The sequence below is a fragment of the Tachyglossus aculeatus genome, chromosome 11 (assembly GCF_015852505.1).
Source record: "Tachyglossus aculeatus isolate mTacAcu1 chromosome 11, mTacAcu1.pri, whole genome shotgun sequence".
Lineage (NCBI taxonomy): Eukaryota > Metazoa > Chordata > Mammalia > Monotremata > Tachyglossidae > Tachyglossus > Tachyglossus aculeatus.
The window spans coordinates 9,915,980-9,936,374 of record NC_052076.1 but is presented as its reverse complement, the minus strand read 5'-3'; the positions used below and the strand labels follow the sequence as shown (position 1 = coordinate 9,936,374).

The 20,395-nt window shown below is 44.7% G+C and overlaps 2 protein-coding genes across 7 annotated transcripts in view; one reads left to right on the top strand and one right to left on the bottom strand.

Annotated features, from left to right (window-relative positions):
• Positions 1 to 20,395, bottom strand: part of NCOA5 (nuclear receptor coactivator 5) — a 126,210-nt gene that overhangs the window by 20,908 nt on the left and 84,907 nt on the right. For 3 of the 5 annotated variants that reach the window (XM_038753344.1, XM_038753340.1, XM_038753343.1), the window contains exon 1: positions 2,110 to 2,262. The exons of 1 other annotated variant lie outside the window; for it this stretch is intronic. The gene's annotated coding sequence lies outside the window, so the exon portion shown is untranslated. Of the gene's footprint in view, positions 1 to 2,109; positions 2,263 to 4,942; positions 4,995 to 20,395 lie in introns of those variants that run through there. One more of the 5 variants, XM_038753342.1, reaches the window with a different exon arrangement.
• CNEP1R1 (CTD nuclear envelope phosphatase 1 regulatory subunit 1) lies at positions 5,168 to 17,485 on the top strand. Of its 2 annotated transcripts, XM_038753345.1 has the most exons (6): positions 5,168 to 5,271; positions 9,453 to 9,524; positions 11,657 to 11,730; positions 12,755 to 12,864; positions 12,999 to 13,053; positions 16,078 to 17,485. In XM_038753345.1, exons 1-6 carry the CDS (start codon positions 5,247 to 5,249, stop codon positions 16,117 to 16,119), a joined length of 378 nt encoding a protein of 125 aa, XP_038609273.1. In that variant the 5' UTR covers positions 5,168 to 5,246; the 3' UTR covers positions 16,120 to 17,485. The 2 variants fall into 2 exon arrangements, with proteins under 2 accessions (XP_038609273.1, XP_038609274.1); XM_038753346.1 differs by lacking the exon at positions 9,453 to 9,524.

The following is a 20,395-nucleotide window of genomic DNA, read 5'->3' as shown; positions in this document are numbered from 1 at the left end:
GCCTACCAAACTCCTCTATTCCCTCACAACTACCTAATCCAAGCTCTGGATTCTTTGCAAACTACATGTTCTCACTGTCACCCTAAACAGTAATTGCTATTGTCCTCCCTTGCCTGAAACCCCTTCCCCCCAAATCTACCACGTTACAGCTCTTCCTATCTTCAAAACCCTCCTGAACTCTCCACCCACCATGAATTAGTTTTTAAATTAATCATATTAATTCCTGAATCCCCCTCTAAACTATAACCTCTTTGTGGGTAGAGAACGCATCTACCCACTCTATGGTATCATACTCTTCCAAGCACTTAGTACAGTGCTCTGCACACGGTAAAGCACTCAATAACCATCAAATTACTAAACTACTAAGCGCCTGTGAGAGGACAACGTGGCTTAGTGGAAAGAACACACGGGCTTGGGAGTCGGAGGACTTGGGTTCTAATGTCGCCTCCGCCACTTGTCGGCTGTGTGACCTTGGGCAAATCACTTCACTTCTCTGTGCCGCAGTTGCCTCCTCTGTAAAATGGACTGTGAGACCCACGTGGGGCAACCTGATTACCTTGTATCTACCCCAGCGCCGGTGCTTGGCACATAGTAAGCACCTAACAAATACCATCATTATTATTATTACAACACAGTTAGCAGGTAGTTACCTGCCCATAATGAGTTTACACTCAAGACGGGGAGGCAGACGTTAGCATATGATGATGAGCCCCTTTGGTTCAAACTACTTCAGTTAAGTGGAGATTGAATTTGCCTCACCAAAATCGGCAGTGTCCCCCAGCCCTTGCCCTTTTTGGGGAGATCCTTTTCCTGGAGGGCAGTGGGCCCAGAAAGTGGTCATCACGACAAAAGAGAAATTCCCCCCTGCTAGAATCTCGTCTCTAGCCAGAACGTGTCTGCTAATTCATTCAATCGTATTTTTTGAGCGCCTATATGTGCAGGGCACTGTACTACGCGCTTAAATAATGGTGGCATTTGTTAAACGCTTGCTATGTGCCAAGCACTGTTTTAAGCACTGGGGTAGACACAAGGTAATCAGGTTGTCCCACGTGGAGTTCAGTCTCAATCCCCATTTTACAGATGGAGTAATTGCGGCAGAGAAGTTAAGTGACTTGCCCAAGGTCACACGGTAGACAAGTGGCAGACCCGGGAATTAGAACCCACGTCCTCTGACTCCCAAGCCCATGTAGTTGCCACTAAGCCGTGTTGCTTCCTTAATTCTGTTGTATTAGCAGCAGGGAAGTGGAAAGAGCACGGTTTAGTGGAAAGAGCACGGGCCTGGATTCTAATCCCGACTCTGCCACATGTCTGCTGGGTGACCCTGGACAAGTCACTTAACTTCTCTGGGCCTCAGTTACCTCATCTATAAAACGGGAATTAGGACTGGGAGTCCCATGTGGGACAGGGACTGGGTCCAACGTGATTACTTTGTATCCACCGCAGCGGTTAGAACGGTGCTTGGCACCTAGTAACCACTAAGCAAATACCACAATTAATATTATTGTGCTCTCCCAAGCGCTTAGTACAGTACTCTGAACATAGTAAGCGCTCAATAAATGTCTGGTCGACATATAGTAAGCGCGTAACAAATACCATTAAATCTTTTTTTCAAAACCTTTTCTTCGATGGTTAATTATTTGGAGTTGGGGTTGTTTCCGAGTTGGTATTTCATATGCATGCACCCACAGGGTGTCCATTAAATATTCACTGCTGCTGGCTGTATTTAATTTTATGTTTCGCAAAATCTTATGGAGACCCCAAGCCACAATATGACTGCATTCCATGAGAGCTTGCACAATATACGAACCACTCGTAAAGGCGGATATTTTTCAATGATATCTAGACAGCGCCACTGAGGAACTGATTTAAAATCACCGAAACAAAATTCAAACCCTTACCGTTCAGACAGCAGCAGAATATTTCCCAGTGTTAGAACGAAAATCCCAACCCAAGAACCTGGTCAAACGGCAGTTTACAGCATCTTAACCCCAAATCCGCACTGTCTGCGTAAAGCCACACGGATTTTTAAAAAAAATCACTATTAAAACCCCAGTTGCATTGATCAAACTCTGATTGATCTGAACACATCTAGCCAACCCACATACTCACAACACAGGTAGCGCAGGAAAACAGGACCAAAGAGTGAGAGAGGCGCTCGGATTCTCCTCTCCGGGCTTTAAATTTCTTTCCCCCCTCTGCCTCCTGATTGGTTTAAATCCCAGGACCATCCCAGAAAATTCACTTCTTCCTCTCCCCGACTCCTCCTCCTCCAAAAAAAAGCAAATAAACCCAACCCTGAAGGATTCTGGGAAGCATAGTCTTCAAAGGGGCTGGCGGGGCCAGTCTCCAGGAATAAATTCTATTTATTTACATAATTGCTTACTTGTTTTGATGTGTATATATCTATAATTCTATTTATTTATATTGATGCCTGTTTTAATGTCTGTCTCCCCTCTTCTAGACTGTAAACCCGGTGTGGGCAGGGATTGACGCTCTTTATTGCTGAATTGTACTTTCCAAGCGCTTAGTATAGTGCTTTGTACACAGTAAGCACTCAATAAATATGATTGATTAAACGAATGAATGAATAAATGGGCTTCCTTCCTCTTATAATAATAATGACAGTACTTGTTAAGCACTTACTATGTGACAAGCACTGTTCTAAATTCTGGGATAGATGCAAGGTTATCACGATGTCCCACGTGGAGCTCACAGTCTTAATCCCCATGTTACAGATGAGGGAATTAAGGCCCAGAGAAGTAAAGTGACTTGCCCACGGTCACAAAGCATGACCTTCTGATTCCCAGGCCTGGGCTCTATCCGCTACGCCACACTGCTTCTCACCTTTATATAATTTGTATTGACACCTGTCTACTTGTTTTGTTTTGTTGTCAGTCTCCCCATTCTAGCCTGTGAGCCCGTTGTTATGTAGGGACTGTCTCTATCTGTTGCTGATTTGTACTTCCCAAGTGCTTAGAACAGTGCTCTGCACACTGTAAGCGCTCAATACGATTGAATGAATGAATGATAGTATTTGTTAAAGTGTTTACTATGTGCCAAGCACTGTTCTAAGTGTTGGAGCAGGTACAAGGTAATCAGGTTGTCCCACGTGGGGCTCATAATCTTAATCCCCATGTTACAGATATAAAACTGAGGCCCAGAGAAGTGAAATAATTTGCCCAAAGTCACCCAGTGGAGGCTGTATTAGAACCCATGACCTCTAGGCTGCATCTCAATTTCTGATGAGGGGATTTTTCACCAAGCCATCGTAGGGAACCCCGCAGACCCCTTCCCTGTCGCTCAGTGGAAAGAGCCCGGGTTTGGGCGTCAGAGGACATGGGTTCTAATCCGGATCCGCCACTTGTCTGCTGTGTGACCTTGGGCAAGTCACTTCACTTCTCTGCGCCTTAGTTCCCTCTTCTGTAAAATGGGGATTGAGACTGGGATCCTCACGTGGGGCAACTTGATCACCTTGTATCCACCCCAATGCTTAAAACAGTGAGATTGTGAGTCTCACTAGACTTTTAGACCGTGAGCCATTGGTGGGTAAGGACTATATATGTTGCCGAATTATACTTTCCAAGCACTTAGTCCAGTGTTCTGCACACAGTAAGCGCTCAGTAAATATGATTGAATGAATAATAATAATGATGATAGCATTTATTAAGCGTTTACTATGTGTAAAGCACTGTTCTAAGTGGAAAGAACAGTGGGAAGCAGTGTGGCTCAGTGGAAAGAGCACGGGCTTTGGAGTTAGAGGTCATGGGTTCAAACCCCGGCTCCGCCAATTGTCAGCTGTGTGATTTTGGGCAAGTCACTTAACTTCTCTGTGCCTCACTCAGTTACCTCATCTGTAAAATGGGGATTAAGACTGTGAGCCCCCGGTGGGACAAACTGATCACCTTGTAACCTCCCCAATGCTTAGAACAGTGCTTTGCACATAGTAAGCTCTTAATAAATGCCATCATCATCATCATTTCCACTGAGCCACACTGCTGAATGAGTGAACAGTGCTTGGGCAAGTCGCTTAACTTCTCTGTGCCTCAGTTCCCTCATCTGTAAAATGGGGGTTGACTGTGAGCCCCGTGGGACAACCTGATCACCTTGTAACCTCCCCAACGCTTAGAACAGTGCTTTGCACACAGTAAGCGCTTAATAAATGCCATCATCATCATCATCATTTCCACTGAGCCACGCTGCTGAATGAGTGAACAGTGCTTGGGCAAGTCGCTTAACTTCTCTCTGCCTCAGTTCCCTCATCTGTAAAATGGGGGTTGACTGTGAGCCCCCTGTGGGGCAACCTGATCACCTTGTAATCTCCCCAGTGCTTAGAACAGTGCTTTGCACACAGTAAACTTTTAATAAATGCCATCATCATCATCATCATCATTTCCACTGAGCCACGCTGCTGAATGAATGAACAGTGTTTGGGCAAGTGGCTTAACTTCTCTGTGCCTCAGTTCCCTCATCTGTAAAAAGGGGGTTGACTGTGAGCCCACTGTTGGGTAGGGACCGTCTCTATATGTTGCCAACTTGGACTTCCCAAGCGCTTCGTACAGTGCTCTGCACACAGTAAGCGCTCAATAAATACGATTGAATGAATGAATGAATGAGCCCCCTGTGGGACAACCTGATCACCTTGTAACCTCCCCAGCGCTTAGAACAGTGCTTTGCACATAGTGAGCGCTTAATAAATGCCATTATTATTATTATTAACAAATGCCATAATAATAATAAGCATTATTATTGTTGTTGTTATTAGTAAGCGCTTAACAAATACCATTCTCTGTCTCCCCCTTTTAGACTGTGAGCCCACTGCTGGGTAGGGACTGTCTCTATGTGTTGCCAATTTGTACTTCCCAAGCGCTTAGTACAGTGCTCTGCACACAGTAAGCGCTCAATAAGTACGATTGATGATGATGATGACTATTATTATTATTACCCGCCTATGCTAAAAATGGCGGCAGGGCGGGCGGCCTCTAACGCCTGCCCACCCGTCTGTCGGCGGCAGTTGGCGCCCTCGGCCCGCGTTCTGCGCAGGCGCGGCTGTCGGCCAATGGGGAGGGGTTTTAGTCTTCGGGTGGGGCGGCGGGAGCCAATGAGGGGTCTGGTTGTAGGGGAGGGGCGTGGCCGCCGGGCCGAGGGGACGCGGGCCCGGCGGGAGGCGGCTGAGGCGGCCGCGGCTGAGGGGGATGCGTCGGGCGATGCGGTGACGGGGCGGTGACCGCGGCGGCCGCCAGACCGACATGAACTCGCTGGAGCAGGCGGAAGGTAACGGCCAAACCGGGCACCGGGCACCGGGGCGGAGAGTCGGGCCCTGAGGAGCCCCGACACCCAACCCGAATCATCGTCATCATCATCATCATCATCATAACCGTCGTTCAGCGCTTAGAACAGTGCCTCACCCATAGTAAGCGCCTAACAAATACCATCATCACCATCATTATCATTCTGAGCGCTGGGGTAATAATAATAATAATGATGGCATTTATTAAGCGCTTACTACGTGCGAAGCACTGTTCTAAGCGCAGGGGAGGTCACAAGGTGATCAGCTTGTCCCACGGGGGCCTCACAGTCTTCATCCCCATTTTACAGATGAGGGAACTGAGGCCTAGAGAAGTGAAGTGCCTTGCCCAGAGTCACACAGCTGACAAGTGGCGGAGCCGGGATTTGAACCCATGACCTCGGACTCCAAAGCCCGGGCTCTTTCCACTGAGCCACGCTGCTTCTCCTAACAAGTGTCATTATCATCATCATTCCGAGCGCTGGGGTTGAGACAGCCGAATTCATTCATCCAATCGTATTTATTAATAATAATGACATTTGTTAAGCGCTTACAATGTGCAAAGCACTGTTATAAGCTCTGGGGAGGTTACAAGGTGATCAGGTTGTCCCACAGTCTTCCTCCCCATTTTACAGATGAGGGAACTGAGGCCTAGAGAAGTGAAGTGGCTGGCCCAGAGTCACACAGCTGACAAGTGGCGGAGCCGGGATTTGAACCCGTGACCTCGGACTCCAAAGCCCGGGCTTTTTCCACTGAGCCACGCCACTTCTCTATCCCCCTTCTAGATTGTGAGCCCGCTGTTGGGTAGGGACTGTCTCTATATGTCGCCAACTTATACTTCCCAAGCGCGTAGTCCAGTGTTCTGCACACAGTAAGCGCTCAATAAGTACAACTGAGTGAATGAATGAACAAGTGTCATTATCATCATCATTCTGAGCACTGGGATAGATACAGCCGAATTCATTCATTCAATTGTATTTATTAATAATAATGATGGCATTTGTTAAGCGCTTACTACGTGCAAAGCACTGTTCTAAGCGCAGGGGAGGTCACAAGGTGATCAGCTTGTCCCACGGGGGGCTCACAGTCTTCATCCCCATTTTACAGGTGAGGGAACTGAGGCCCAGAGAAGTGAAGTGGCTTGCCTAGAGTCACACAGCTGACCAGTGGTGGAGGCGGGATTTGAACCCATGACCTCAGACTCCAAAGCCCGGGCTCTTTCCACTGAGCCACGCTGCTTCTCCTAACAAGTGTTATTATCATCATCATTCTGAGCGCTGGGGTAGATACAGCCGAATTCATTCATTCAACTGTATTAATAGTAATGATGGCATTTATTAAGCGCTTACTACGTGCAAAGCACTGTTCTAAGCGCAGGGGAGGTCACAAGGTGATCAGGTTGTCCCCCGGGGGCCTCACAGTCTTCATCCCCATTTTACAGATGAGGGAACTGAGGCCTAGAGAAGTGAAGTGACTTGCCCAGAGTCACACAGCTGACAAGTGGCGGAGCCGGGTTTTGAACCCATGACCTCAGACTCCAAAGCCCGGGCTCTTTCCACTGAGCCACGCTGCTTCTCCTAACAAGTGTTATTATCATCATCATTCTGAGCGCTGGGGTAGATACAGCCGAATTCATTCATCCAATCGTATTTATTAATAATAATGGCATTTGTTAAGTGCTTACTATGTGCAAAGCACTGTTCTAAGCGCTGGGGAGGTTACAAGGTGATCAGGTTGTCCCACAGTCTTCCTTCCCATTTTACAGATGAGGGAACTGAGGCCTAGAGAAGTGAAGTGGCTTGCCCAGAGTCACACAGCTGACAAGTGGTGGAGGCGGGATTTGAACCCATGACCTCGGACTCCAAAGCCCGGGCTTTTTCCACTGAGCCATGCCACTTCTCTCTCCCCCTTCTAGACTGTGAGCCCGCTGTTAGGTAGGGACTGTCTCTATATGTCACCAACTTATACTTCCCAAGCGCTTAGTCCAGTGTTCTGCACACGGTAAGCGCTCAATAAGCACAATTGAATGAATGAATGAACAAGTGTCATTATCATCATCATTCTGAGCACTGGGGTAGATACAGCCGAATTCATTCAGTTGTATTTATTAATAATAATGATGGCATTTGTTAAGTGCTTACTACGTGCAAAGCACTGTTTTAAGCACAGGGGAGGTTACAAAGTGATCAGGTTGTCCCATGGGGGCCTCACAGTCTTCACCCCCATTTTACAGATGAGGGAACTGAGGCCTAGAGAAGTGAAGTGGCTTGCCCAGAGTCACACAGCTGACCAGTGGTGGAGCTGGGATTTGAACCCATGACCTCTGACTCCAAAGCCTGGGCTCTTTCCACTGAGCCATGCTGCTTCTCCTAACAAGTGTCATTATCATCATCATTCTGAGCGCTGGGGTAGATACAGCCGAATTCATTCATTCAATCGTATTTATTAATAATAATAATAATGGCATTTGTTAATTGCTTACTACGTTCAAAGCACTGTTCTAAGCGCTGGGGAGGTTACAGGGTGATCAGGTTGTCTCACGGGGGGCTCACAGTCTTTATCCCCATTTTACAGGTGAGGGAACTGAGGCCCAGTGAAGTGGCTTGCCCAGAGTCACACAACTAAGTGGTGGAGGCGGGATTTGAACCCATGACCTCAGACTCCAAAACCCGGGCTCTTTCCACTGAGCCACGCCGCTTCTCTCTCCCCCTTCTAGACTGTGAGTCCGCTGTTCGGGAGGGACCGTCTCTATATGTTGCCAACTTGTACTTTCCAAGCGCTTAGTCCAGTGTTCTGCACACAGCAAGTGCTCAATAAATACGATTGAATGAATGAATGAACAAGTATCATTATTGTCATCATTCTGAGCACTGGGGTTGATACAGCGGAATTCATTCATTCAATTGTATTTATTAATAATAATGATGGCATTTATTAAGCGCTTACTACGTGCAAAGCACTGTTCTAAGCGCTGGAGAGGTTACAAGGTGATCAGGTTGTCCCACGGGGGGCTCACAGTCTTCTTCCCCATTTTACAGATGAGGGAACTGAGGCCCAGAGAAGTGAAGTGACTTTTCCAAAGTCACACAGCTAAGTGGTGGTCAGGATTTGAACCCATGCCCTCTAACTCCAAAGCTCGGGCTCTTTCCACTGAGCCATGCCGCTTCTCCAGTAGTTGTTCAGCGCTTAGAACAGTGCCTGGCCTGTAGTAAGCACCTAACAAATATCATCGTCATCATCATTCTGAGCACTGGGGTTGATACAGCCCCCTCCCCGGAGCTCACACCCTTAATCCCCATTTTCCAGATGAGGGAACTGAGGTGCAGAGAAGGGAAAGGGACTCGCCCAAGGTCACCCAGCAGACAGGTGGCAGAGCAGGGATTAGAAGCCACGGCCTCCTGGCTCCCAGACCTGTGCAGAGGGGTGGCCCCGGGCTCCAAAGGCCTCTCCCATTGCCTCGGGCCTTCATATACAGCCTGTAAAATGGGGAGATCACGAATTCATTTATTCATTCAATCGTATTTATTGAGCACTTACTATGGGCAGAACACTGTATTAAGCACTTGAAAAGTACAGTTCAGCAACAAAGAGACAGTCCCTGCCCACAACGGGCTCACATTCCAGAAAGGGGGGAGACAATTGTGGTGGTACTTAAACGCTTATTCTGTGCCAGGTGCTGTAACAATAATAATAATAATAGTAATGGTGTCAAGCGCTTACTATGTGCCAAGCACTGTTCTAAGCACTGGGGGGATACAAGATAATCAGGTTGTCCCACGTGGGGCACATAGTCTTAATCCCCATTTTGCAGATGAGGGAACTGAGGCATGGAGAAGTTAAGGGACTTGCCTAAGGTCACACAGCAGACAAGTGGCAGAGTTGGGATTAGAACCCGGGTCCTTCTGACTTCCAGGCCCATGCTCTGGAATTTATTTCTATTAATGTCTGGCTCTCCCTCTAGACTGTAAACTCGTTGTGGGCAGGGAATGTGACTGTTGTACTCTCCCAAGCGTTTAGTACAGCGCTCTGCACAGAGTAAGCGTTCAATAAATACAACTGACCGATTGTCCCCTAGATCACACTATTCCTAACTGCACTTACGTGCAGATTCATGGATCAAGACACATACCAATGACTGAATAGGGCGATCTCAATTTTTTCACCTTAGATCTCAAGGCTTTTGAGAGAAGACTTACTGAATATATTGCTTGCTTACAACCTGCCACAGGACGTTGGAGAAGTAAGTTAGTTCAGTCCTTCCCCTTTTAGAAAATATTTAAGCTAAATTATTTGATCTCTTCTTGCCGGTAGTGATCTGCTTTCATTCACTGTTCGTAATAAAAGTCTCCAAGCCTTCAGTGTACCATTTGACTGATTTTTCCACTAACGTGGAATTTTTGTATTTTATTGAAACATATCCTCAAACCTAGGTAAGAATGAACTACAGTGTAAACACAGCGTCACTGTATTTTGTTAGGTATGGTTTTGGCAGTTGTCATCACAGCAGGGAAAGGTCTTAAAAGACTCAACCGTGTAAATAGTTTCTTGGGTCCAGAATTAAATGAGTGGCAGATGGCCTTCGTCCTGGTTTGTTACAAGTAGGGTAATGGTTTTGAAAAGATTTCATTTTCACTTTCTGTTTGATATAGCCTCCAGGCTGCCCAACTGGATAATACCTGATTATTAGAACGTTGTATTTGAGCATTCCTTCATTCCCTCTCCCATCTGTATTATCTGTACCCTTTGAGCACTTGGCAGTCACGCCAACCTCAGCACTCAGGTAAATATCTGTAGCATTTATTTATGTTAATGTCTGCCTCACCCTCTAGACTGGAAGTTCATTGTGGGCAGTGAACATGTCCACCAACTCTGGTGTATTCTCACAAGTCTTTAGTACAGTACTCTGCACACAGTAAGCATTTAATAAATACCACTGATTGGCTGTTACCCTGAAGTATTCACTGAGACCCCTGAAGATAATGCTGGCACCCAGTGATCCTGACAAACACAACTGACTCTTTGGGCTGAATTGAGCAGCAGACAGTTACTGAAGGAGAACACCCTAGTTGACATCCTAAACGATGAGGCTTTGGGTTCATTTTTCATTTAAAGGGCCGGTAAATCATACATTCCTATTCATAAGGTGGATTAAAAACAGCCTATATGTGCTTGATCCTGTTAAGAATTCCAAGTACCAAATTTCCCATCTAAACTGTACCATATTTACATTAGCCTTCACTTACCACATGAGAAAACGGAGGCTTTGAAATGAAATTCAGGATGCTTAATCAAGAAATCCTATTTGTTGAGCGCTTACTGTGTGCAGAGCACTTAACTATGTATTTGGAAGAGTACACTATAACAGAGTTGTAGACATGTTCCCTGCCCACAACAAGCTTGTAGTATAGAAAAATCACCCTCAGATCACGAGAGTAAATATGCTCTCCCCAAAATAAATTGTCCATTCAGTTATTCCGACTGTGCTTCCTCTTGAGCATATTCATCTTTTTGGAATTTAAGCGCTTTTTATGTGCCAGGCACTGTACTAAGCCCTGGGGTTGATACAAGCTAACCAGGTTGGACACAGTTCTTGCCCACATGGGGCTCACAGTCTTAATCCCCATTTTACAGATGAGGGAACTGAAGCACAGAGAAGTGAAGTGATTTGCCCAAGGTCACACAGTGGACAGGTGGCAGAGCCGGGATTAGAACCTAGGTCCTTCTGACTCCCAGGCACATGCTCTACCCAATAGGCAAGGCTGCTTTTCACTATCTGATGCCTTCTGTTCTCCTAGCTTGTATGTCTGTTTCCCCCAGGAGATTGAAAACTTCTTATGGCCCGGGTTGCACTTCTTTTGGAAGAACAATAATAACAGTATTTGTTAAGCGCTTGCTGTGTGCCAAACACTGTTCAAACACTGCTTCCTCTCCCTTCTGCATCATATGTGCACTTGGATCTGTAACCTTTGGGCTTTTGATATTTGCCCTACCCTCAGCCCCACAGCACTTACGTACACATCTGTAAATTATATACTATAAATATTTTCTATTACTGTCTACCTCCCCCTCTAGACAAGCTCTTGGGTAGAGAACTGGATTACCAGCTCTGTGGTGTTGTACTCTCCCAAGGCTTAGCAAAATGCTGTGCACCCAGTAAGCCCTCAATAAATATCATTGATAATGATGAGGATGAAGTGCTGTACTTTTCAAAGCATGTAGGACAGGGCACCACGATCAGTAGGAGCCTAATAAATCCCGTTACTACTCCTTTTTGCTAGACTATGTGGCTGCCTGTGTGTCTTACGGGGCATGAGTTACTTTAGGAGTAAATGTTTCCTTTTACCTGTTGATGTAGCTTTTGTTTTCTTACAGTGATTCTTATAGTGGTATCAGTCTGCACAGCTACTGGTGCGTGGAATTGGTTAATAGACCCTGAGACACAAAAGGTAGGCGGTGTTTCTGATTTATTGATTGATAGAGCAAAGGCAAACTGTTGGGGGATTGTTTTATAATAAAGAAGAGGAAATTAGCAGGATAGAACTGTTCTAGCTTTGATCTGAATTTTCCAGTCTATTGGGACTAGAGGGTAAATTTTTTAGGTTTTCTTTCGATGAAAAGCATTAATTTCCAATAAGATATATTTTTAAAAAGTTGCCTTTTCCAAGTTTTTCGGTCATGAATTACTTCAAAAACTATAATGGTAATGTCTGAAATGAGCCCCCCTTTTTTTGTTTTCTTTTTTGCAATTTTTTTTTTCCATCTCTGGTAGTTTTCTCTGATAATTCAAAGGGCCGTCTCACGTAATATTTAGGGCAAGGTAAAAGAAAGACCTGGAGTAAAGGTTTGGTTATTGGAAGTAAACAGGAGCATGTGTTTTCAGATATCCAAGAACCTGAGTGATTTGGAGGCTCTAGATTGATTTGCTGGGTAGGAAATTGTCCTGTCTTCACCTGAGGAGCCTAACCATCCCAAGTCAGCTTCCAACCCCTCAAGGGAAAATATAGAGAGGCTGGCCGAGGACAGAGAAAGTCTTTTTGGAAAAAGAGCCTCCAAGTGGTTTTTTGGGTTTTAATCGTTGATTTACTGAAGGTTGTTTTCTAAGCTTCAGGGTTTAAACAACATAAAAATAAAACCCTCAGTAGGGTATTCATAAATACCCTGGGTTAGCTCCTTTTGCCATGGATTTACATTTAGGGATGCATGAGAATTGGGCGGCGGGATATTGAATCCTGCCTGAGGTTTTTAACAGCAGAGTAATAAAGTAACCCAATCTGAATCCATTTTTCTTATCTAATCATCATTATAAACTAACCAGTACCTTGTTTTCCCTGTTTGGCCTGAAGGGCATGAAACTGAGAGGTGTATGTACCTAGAGTCCTTGCTGTTAGGATGCTATCTGGAGGGACTCATTAGAACCAGTTCAGTAAAACATTGTTTTTAACTTGAACATTCAAACTACTTCCCTCACAGGTGTCCTTCTTTACATCACTGTGGAATCATCCATTTTTCACAATTAGCTGTATCACTCTAATAGGTTTGTTTTTTGCGGGAATACACAAGAGAGTGGTAGCGCCTTCGATGTATCCTTTACATTGATCGACTGCAATAAAATGAGAGTGTACTCTGCAGTTTTTCACTTAGAAGCACGTATAAACGACAGCACTTTTCAAGCTCTCTCTAAACAGTTATTTCCTTTGACCATTTTTCCCTGCAGTATAGCAGCCCGATGTCGAACGGTTTTAGCAGAGTATAATATGTCTTGTGATGATGTAAGTAAATATTGTTTCATGCCACCTTTCAAATACCTAAAAGACTGATAACCTTTTTGGCTTTGGAGAACTTTTAAGATTTTCATTATTGCAGAGGCTTTTCTGTTCATTCATTATGGAGCGGAAGTGAGGTAATTATATGTATGCCAAATTATATTTCCTTTTACCTTCCCTCATCCTCTGTATTTGTGATCTTAGAATTGTTTCTATAGGATGAAGACAAATATCACTAGACAAATTCTCTGATTTTAAAAAATGACTTCTGTTCATATTGGGGCTGGGAATTCTCTGGGTTCTAATTTAGTTCAATTAGTTAAAACTCTTCCTGATATGGGAGGGAGTTCTTTTTCTGTCAGCTATGGATCATGTTCCTAGTGTGAAAATCACTTCATTTGGCATCAGGGAGTCCTTGAAATAGCAATTCACAAGACACAGGTAGCTGTTGAAAGAAGATGACTGGTTCCTCAATTTCAGCATAATTTTGTAGAATGGGTTCCGTGTCAAGCACCAGCATTTGAGAACATAATGTGGATTTGGAACACTGGAAGATTTTGTGTTCCTCAAATTAAAACAGTCATCAGTCTGTTTCCATTTGTTGTGTGACACTAAAATATCAGCTGACTGAAGTTGCCAAAGATAAGCTTTTCAGGGTGGAGATAAATGTCGGTGCATAATTCATATTCACAATTTAGATTTTAAAACGGAGAAAATACTTTGAGCTTTATAAAATCCCTAGGAGAAATGCCCTTTCTTCTGGATTAGATGGATCCTTGTCCCTTTTCCTTTGCTCATGTTCTTTTCTTGAAGTGTTCTCACCCTGCAGGTCTCTTCCTTTCTGTGCTTATTTGTTCCTCATTCTGTCTCTTCCCTCTTTGATTAATCAATAGTACTTATTGCGTACAGAGCACTGTACTAAGTGCTTGGGAGAGTACAGTACAATGGAGTTGGTCAACACATTCCTTGCTCGAGGAACGTACAGTCTAGAGGGGAAGATAAATGTTAAAATAAAATTTCAGATAGGGAAGTTGGAAAAGTTGGAAAAGTTTTGGCTATGTACATAAATATTGGATTGAATATCAACTGCTTATGGGGTACAAATGGGTCTGGTACTACAGTGAGAGCGGTAATGATTCAGGGAACCAGAAATTGTGTTTTCCTCCTGCTCTTCCTGTGGTTGGTGAACCATCTTTCCTTCCTTTTTCTACTGCATGTTTTTGCACTTTCAGTTGCATCTCTCCCGTTTTCCTCCAGTCTCTGTTCTTACCCTCCACATCCTTCCTACCTTCATTATGCTTCATTACCTCCCCCTGAAGAATTGGAGCCGAGCACTCTCTGAGTGCTTAACCAGAGCACTCTCTGGTTAAATGCTTGCAGACAGCAGGTGCTAGGCATCGTCTGTCAAGTGCTAAGCCCTCCCCCCCAATGTACGGGCTTAGTGAGAGAGGTTCTGAGGACTTCCCTCAGGAAACCTGACTGGTAGATCCATTTTGGGGGTGTACATAAGAACCCCAAGAAAATTCAGATTGCTCACTCTAAGCCAAAGTGAGGTAGAATAGTGGGACTGTTATCATCCATGGTATTTATTGAGGGCTGTGTGCTGAGCACTGTACTGTCAGCTGGGGACTTGGCCTCATCACCATCCCTAAAGAGGACTGGTATTGGGGCAATTGCCAGACAAGGATCAACTGTCCAGCAGGAAGGCAAAAATACATAGGTAATGATGATGTTCATTAAGTACTTACTAGGCACCTAGCATTGTGCTGAGCACTGGGGTAGGTAGGTGCAAGATTATCAAATCAGACTCAGGTGTGGTGTAATTTGCTTAAACCTTACACCAGGTTGTATTGTGCCTGCACAGATTATGAGGAATATTCTTTTTTAAAAAAATAACTTTTTAACTAGTTGTCCCTTCAAATTAACTTCTAATCGTTGATTTAAATTAATTTACTCCACAAAAAACAGAGTCAGGACTTTCCAAACTAATTTAAGGATTTAATACATGGTCATGGTTCTAGCTTGTGCTCAGGATGTTGACCTGAGTGTTTTGCCATATTACAGTCATCTTTGATTTCCTCACACCAACAAAGTGAAAAGCCAAATGGCAGTGCCCTAAATCCACATGCTTCCCCAGGGACTGGGGCTAGTCTTGACTTGCCCCCCATCAGTAGAGGTCAGGAAGCAGTCAGTCGGTTGTATTTATTGAGCGCTTACTGTGTGCAGAGCACTGTACCAAGTGCTTCGGAGAGTACAATCCAACCATAAACCAACACATTCCCTGCCCACAACGAGCTTACAGTCTAGAGGGGGAGACAGACTTAATATAAATAAGTAAATTACAGATATGTACAGAAGTGCTGTGGGGCCGGGTGGGGGGATGAATAAAGGGAGTAGTAAGTCTGGGCGACGCAGAAGGGAGGGAGGGAAGAGGAAAAGAGGGTGAGGGAGGGTGTTCCAGAAAAGAGGCAGGAGTTGGGCGAGAGGTCGGCGGCGAGATAGACGAGATGGAGGTGTAGTGAGAAGGTTAGCATTAGAGGAGTCAAGTGTGCAGGCTGGGTTGTAGTAGGAGAGCTAAGAGGGGGCAAGGTGATTGACCGCTTTAAAGTCAGTGGTGAGGAGTTTCTGTTTTATGCGGAGTTGGATGGTCAACCACTGGAGGTTCTTGAGGAGAGGGGAAACATGGCCTGAACGTTTTTGTAGAAAAATGATCCAGGGAGCAGAGTGAAGTATGGACTGGAGAGGTGAGAGACAGGAGGCTGGGAGGCCAGCAAGGAGGCCGATACAGTCATCCAGGCGGCATAGAATAAGTGATTGAACTGGGTAGGCCATCACAACTATAGGGCAGTCAGAGTGTCTGACTCTAACAGGTCCCAGTAAGAATAAAATAAAACCATTTGGTCACAGTAAGAACCTGATGGGCCCATTCATTCTAGAACATGGTCTCCCAATAGGAATAACCCTACTTGGACGTACGGTGTAACGGGTTTTGTCTTCAATGATGTTGGCGATCTTTTTTCCTCTTTTTAGACTGGAAAACTCATTTTGAAGCCTAGGCCTCACGTGCAGTGAACATCTGCAGGGCAGTGTCCGGAGATCTCAGATAGCCTTGTCATCCAATAGGGGATGCAGCACAGAAAGCCATAACAGGACTCCTTTTCCAGTTGCATATGTACAAGTCTTAGCAACTACTGACAAGTGTGCAATATTTATCTTTATGATCTCGACCCTTTCTCACATCATCTGTGCTTTTGGTACCTTTGATTACTCGTATTTCAGTATTCGTGTCCCTTTAGGACTTCAGGTGCTGCAAAAGGTATTTGCAGGTGAAGTATGCGTCTCGCTTACTAAGGGCAACTTAGGAACAGAACCTCATTGTGTTTTTATAATGTACCTTTGCAAGCCGCTGTACATAGAAAAACCATTGCCAACGCTAAGCAACAAGAAAAGATGTTGTGTGGACCTTGGTTCTCCTGCTCCAGTATTCAAGGCAGACCCACTTGCCATTCCTCCAGCTCCTTTATTTTTCAACCCCCTCCTCCTTCCAGCCTGCTGTCCCTTCCATCCTCCTAAGTTATTCTCTAGCCAGTAGATTCTAAAGCAGGAGATGCATTGCATTGCTCTCCAGCGGAAGGAAAACAGATCCACGTTAACGTTGCAAAGAATTGTGGGTGTGTCGGAATGAAATTTAACTCTTATAAAGAACCGCGGCCACCGTTGTGGTTCTGCTCGTCCGTTCTACGCTTTCATTTAGTGTTCGACCACTTAATATTTTAAAACCATTTTAAGAATTTTTCCAAAGGTCTAGATTGAAAAGAATTCAGTTGTAAATTCTGTACCGCCTGGGAATTTGTTTGTCACGGTCTTTTAGGTCGTCAGATTTTATGCTGTGGTAAACGTGCCATTACACTAGTATTGCTGATGTGTAATTTAGGAGCCTAAATTGTCCAATAAAGGGTTGTACGTGAACGGTGCCACAAATTAGAGCCTACAATTCTCCCTGTTTAGAGAGCAAGTGTTAATGACATACTGTGTATGCATAACAGCCACACATACTATAATAGCCTTTAAAAATTAAAGTATTGGAATTGTTGTTACAACAATATTTTAAAGTGCTGGAGGTGCCTTTTTACTTGTTCCGGGAGGGTTTAAATTGCGTTGGGATCATCTTTTTAATTTCCTTTGACATGAGCACAGAAGTTTCAGAAACTTCTCAGTAAAAGGCTCTAACAAGGTTTCCATTCTGCTGCTATTCAACATCGAATGAACCTACTTTGGCTTTCGTATGGGTACAGTTTTATCTTATGAACCGCAGCAATAAAGCCCTGGACTCCTAAGAAGTCTGAGTGGGTGTTCTATAATCCTATGTTTCTGTATTATTTTATTTTCTGTAAATTTTGTAGGTAAATGTGTATAAAAATAAATACTTTCTATATAAGTGGCAATATTGGGTTTTTTCTTGGAGTAGTGTGTAGAGGACTACTGCGTCAGCCTCCTTGCTGGACCCTCCAGCCTCCTTTCTCTTTCCCACTCCAGTCCATACTTCACTCTGCTGCCCGGATCATCTTTCTACAAAAACGTTCAGGACAAGTTTCCCTGCTCCTCAAGAACCCCCAGTGGTTCCCCATCCACCTCTGCGTGAAACAAAAACTCCTTACCACTGGCTTCAAATCGATCACCTTGCCAACCCCTCACCTCACCTCGCTACTCTCCTAGTACAACACAGCCTGCTTAGTCTGCTCCTCTAATTCTAACCTCCTTACTGTGCCTCGATCTCGTCTGTCTCGCCGCCGACTCCTCGCCCACATCCTGCTTCTTTCTTGGTAGGCCCTCCTTCCTCAAATCTGACAATTACTCTCCCCTCTTCAAAAACCTTTTTGAAGGCCTTGCCTGACCAAGCCCCCCACATTTCCTCTTCTCCCACTCCCTTCTGTGCCGCCCTGACTTGCTGTCTTTGTATTCCCCCTCCTCACCCTGCCAGCCCTACAGTAACACGTACATTGTTGTATTGTACCCTCCCAAGTGCTTAGTACAGTACACTGCACGCAGTAAGCGCTCCAAAAATAGGATTGAATGAATGAGGTATTCAGATGAAATTTAGGTGGTTAGGCCAGTTACTGAACACTGTACTACATGCCTGGCAGAGTACAACAGAATTAGCAGATACGTTCCCTGCCCATAACAGGCTTACAGTCTAGAGGGGGAGGCAGACATTAATATGAATAAACAATTTACATATAATTTAAAGATATGTACATAAGTGCTGTGGGATTATGTTGGGGGCAAACAACAATTGTCCAAAAGAAGCACGAGCCCTGGACCCTCCCTGTTCACAAGAGCCCTTCTTTATACTTGTGGACAGATGGTTTCACTGGAAATCAGGAAAGCTCATTCTGTTTCTAGCTTGACTACTAGTTCATGACTTTTGGGCATAACACAAACTCACTTTGTGCCTGCTTTCTAGTCTTGCACAAGATTTGCTCCCAATTAAATGTTTTTATTGAGCGCTTACTGTGTGCTGCAGCATATTGTACTAAGCACGTGGGAGAGTACAATTAACAGTTGGTAGACACGTTCCCTGCCCACAGTGAGCTTTCAGTCTAGAGGAGGAGACAGACATTAATATAAACATGTTATGGATATGTAGGGATAAGTAAATATATCCATATATGTGAGTAATACGTATGGATGTGTGTAGGGCTTATGTGATTAGTGCTCCCTGTCTTTATAGGAACATTGGAAATTTTAGATTTTTAAAAACCTGTAAAGCACAGAAAACTCCTCAAGGGTGGGAGTTGTAGTCCTTGGCTACATTACTGGTTGTGTCTTCTTGGATGGGTCTTATTTCCATTTGTCAAGAAAAGTTAAATGGGTTTTCTGTGCCAGTGATTGACGTGGTCAGATCAAACATTTTTTCTACGGCACCCACTGCTGCTGCAGCCACAAGAACAAATCAGCTACCTTTTAAACAAATCCGAACAAAGTATTGTACTTTCAAATGCAAAGAGACAAATGGTTGGCCCCACTGATCCACAGAGCTAAATTGGGTTAGGGTAGCTTTTCCTCCTTTTAGCATCTTCTCTTTCTAATACAATGCCTTGGGTTCAGGATTCTTTCATTCATTCAATCAGTCGTATTTATTGAATGCTTACCGCGTGCAGAGCACTGTACTAAGTGCTTGGGAAGTACAAGTTGGCAATATATAGAGACAGTCCCTACCCAACAGTGGGCTCACAGTCTAGAAGGGGGAGACAGACAACAAAATAAAACATGTGGACAGGTCATCAAGTCATCAGAATAAGTAGAAGTAAAGCTAGATGCACATCATTAACAAAATAAATAGAATAGTAAATATGTACAAGTAAAATAGAGTAATAAATCTGTACGAACATATACAGGTGCTGTGGGGAGGGGAAGGAGGTAGAGCCAGGGGGATGGGGAGGAGGAGAGGAAAAACGGGGCTCAGTCTGGGAAGGCCTCCTGGAGGAGGTGAGCTCTCAGTAGGGCTTTGAAGGGAGGAAGAGAGCTAGCTTGGCAGATGTGGGGAGGGAGGGCATCACCTTGTATATCCCCACCGCTTAGAACAGTGCTTTGCACATAGTAAGCACTTAACAAATGCCATCATTATTATTATTATTCCAGGACAGGGGGAGGACATGGGCCGGGGGTCGGCGGCGGGACAGGCGGGAACGAGGGACGTTGAGGAGGTTAGCACCAGAGGAGCGGAGGGTGTGGGCTGGGCTGGAGAAGGAGCCCAAAACCAACTGCCCTTTTTTTCCTTCCAGGGTTTGGACACTAATTGGTTTTCTGATGAATTGGAGCCTTCTGAAGGCAGGACGAGATGGGGGGTCTGGTGGGCAAATTCCCTTCGGTCCCTAGGACCAGGATTCTGCTTGGGATATAGCCTTAGTGGTTTGCCCCTGTCTCCCGGAGACATGACTTCATGGTAGGGATTGCCTTGGTTGGGTCCCTGTCACCCACATTCATTCGTTCAATCATATTTATTGAGCGCTTACTGTGAGCTGAATGGAAGGTTGTGTATTCAGAATGATTTTAGAGAATTAGATTGAAGTAGTAATAATGATGGTATTTGTTAAGCCCTTCCTAAGAGAAAGCAGTGCAGCATAGTGGACAGATCGTAATCCTGGGAGTCAAAAAGACGTGGGTTCTAATGCCGGCTCCGCCACTTGTCTGCTATGCGACCTTGGAGAAGTCACTTTACTTCTCTATGCTTCAGTTACCTCATCTGTAAAATGGGAGTTAAGACTGTAAGCCCCATGTGGGACGTGGATTGTGTCCAACTTGATTTGCTTGTAAATAATAATAATAATGGCATTTATTAAGCGCT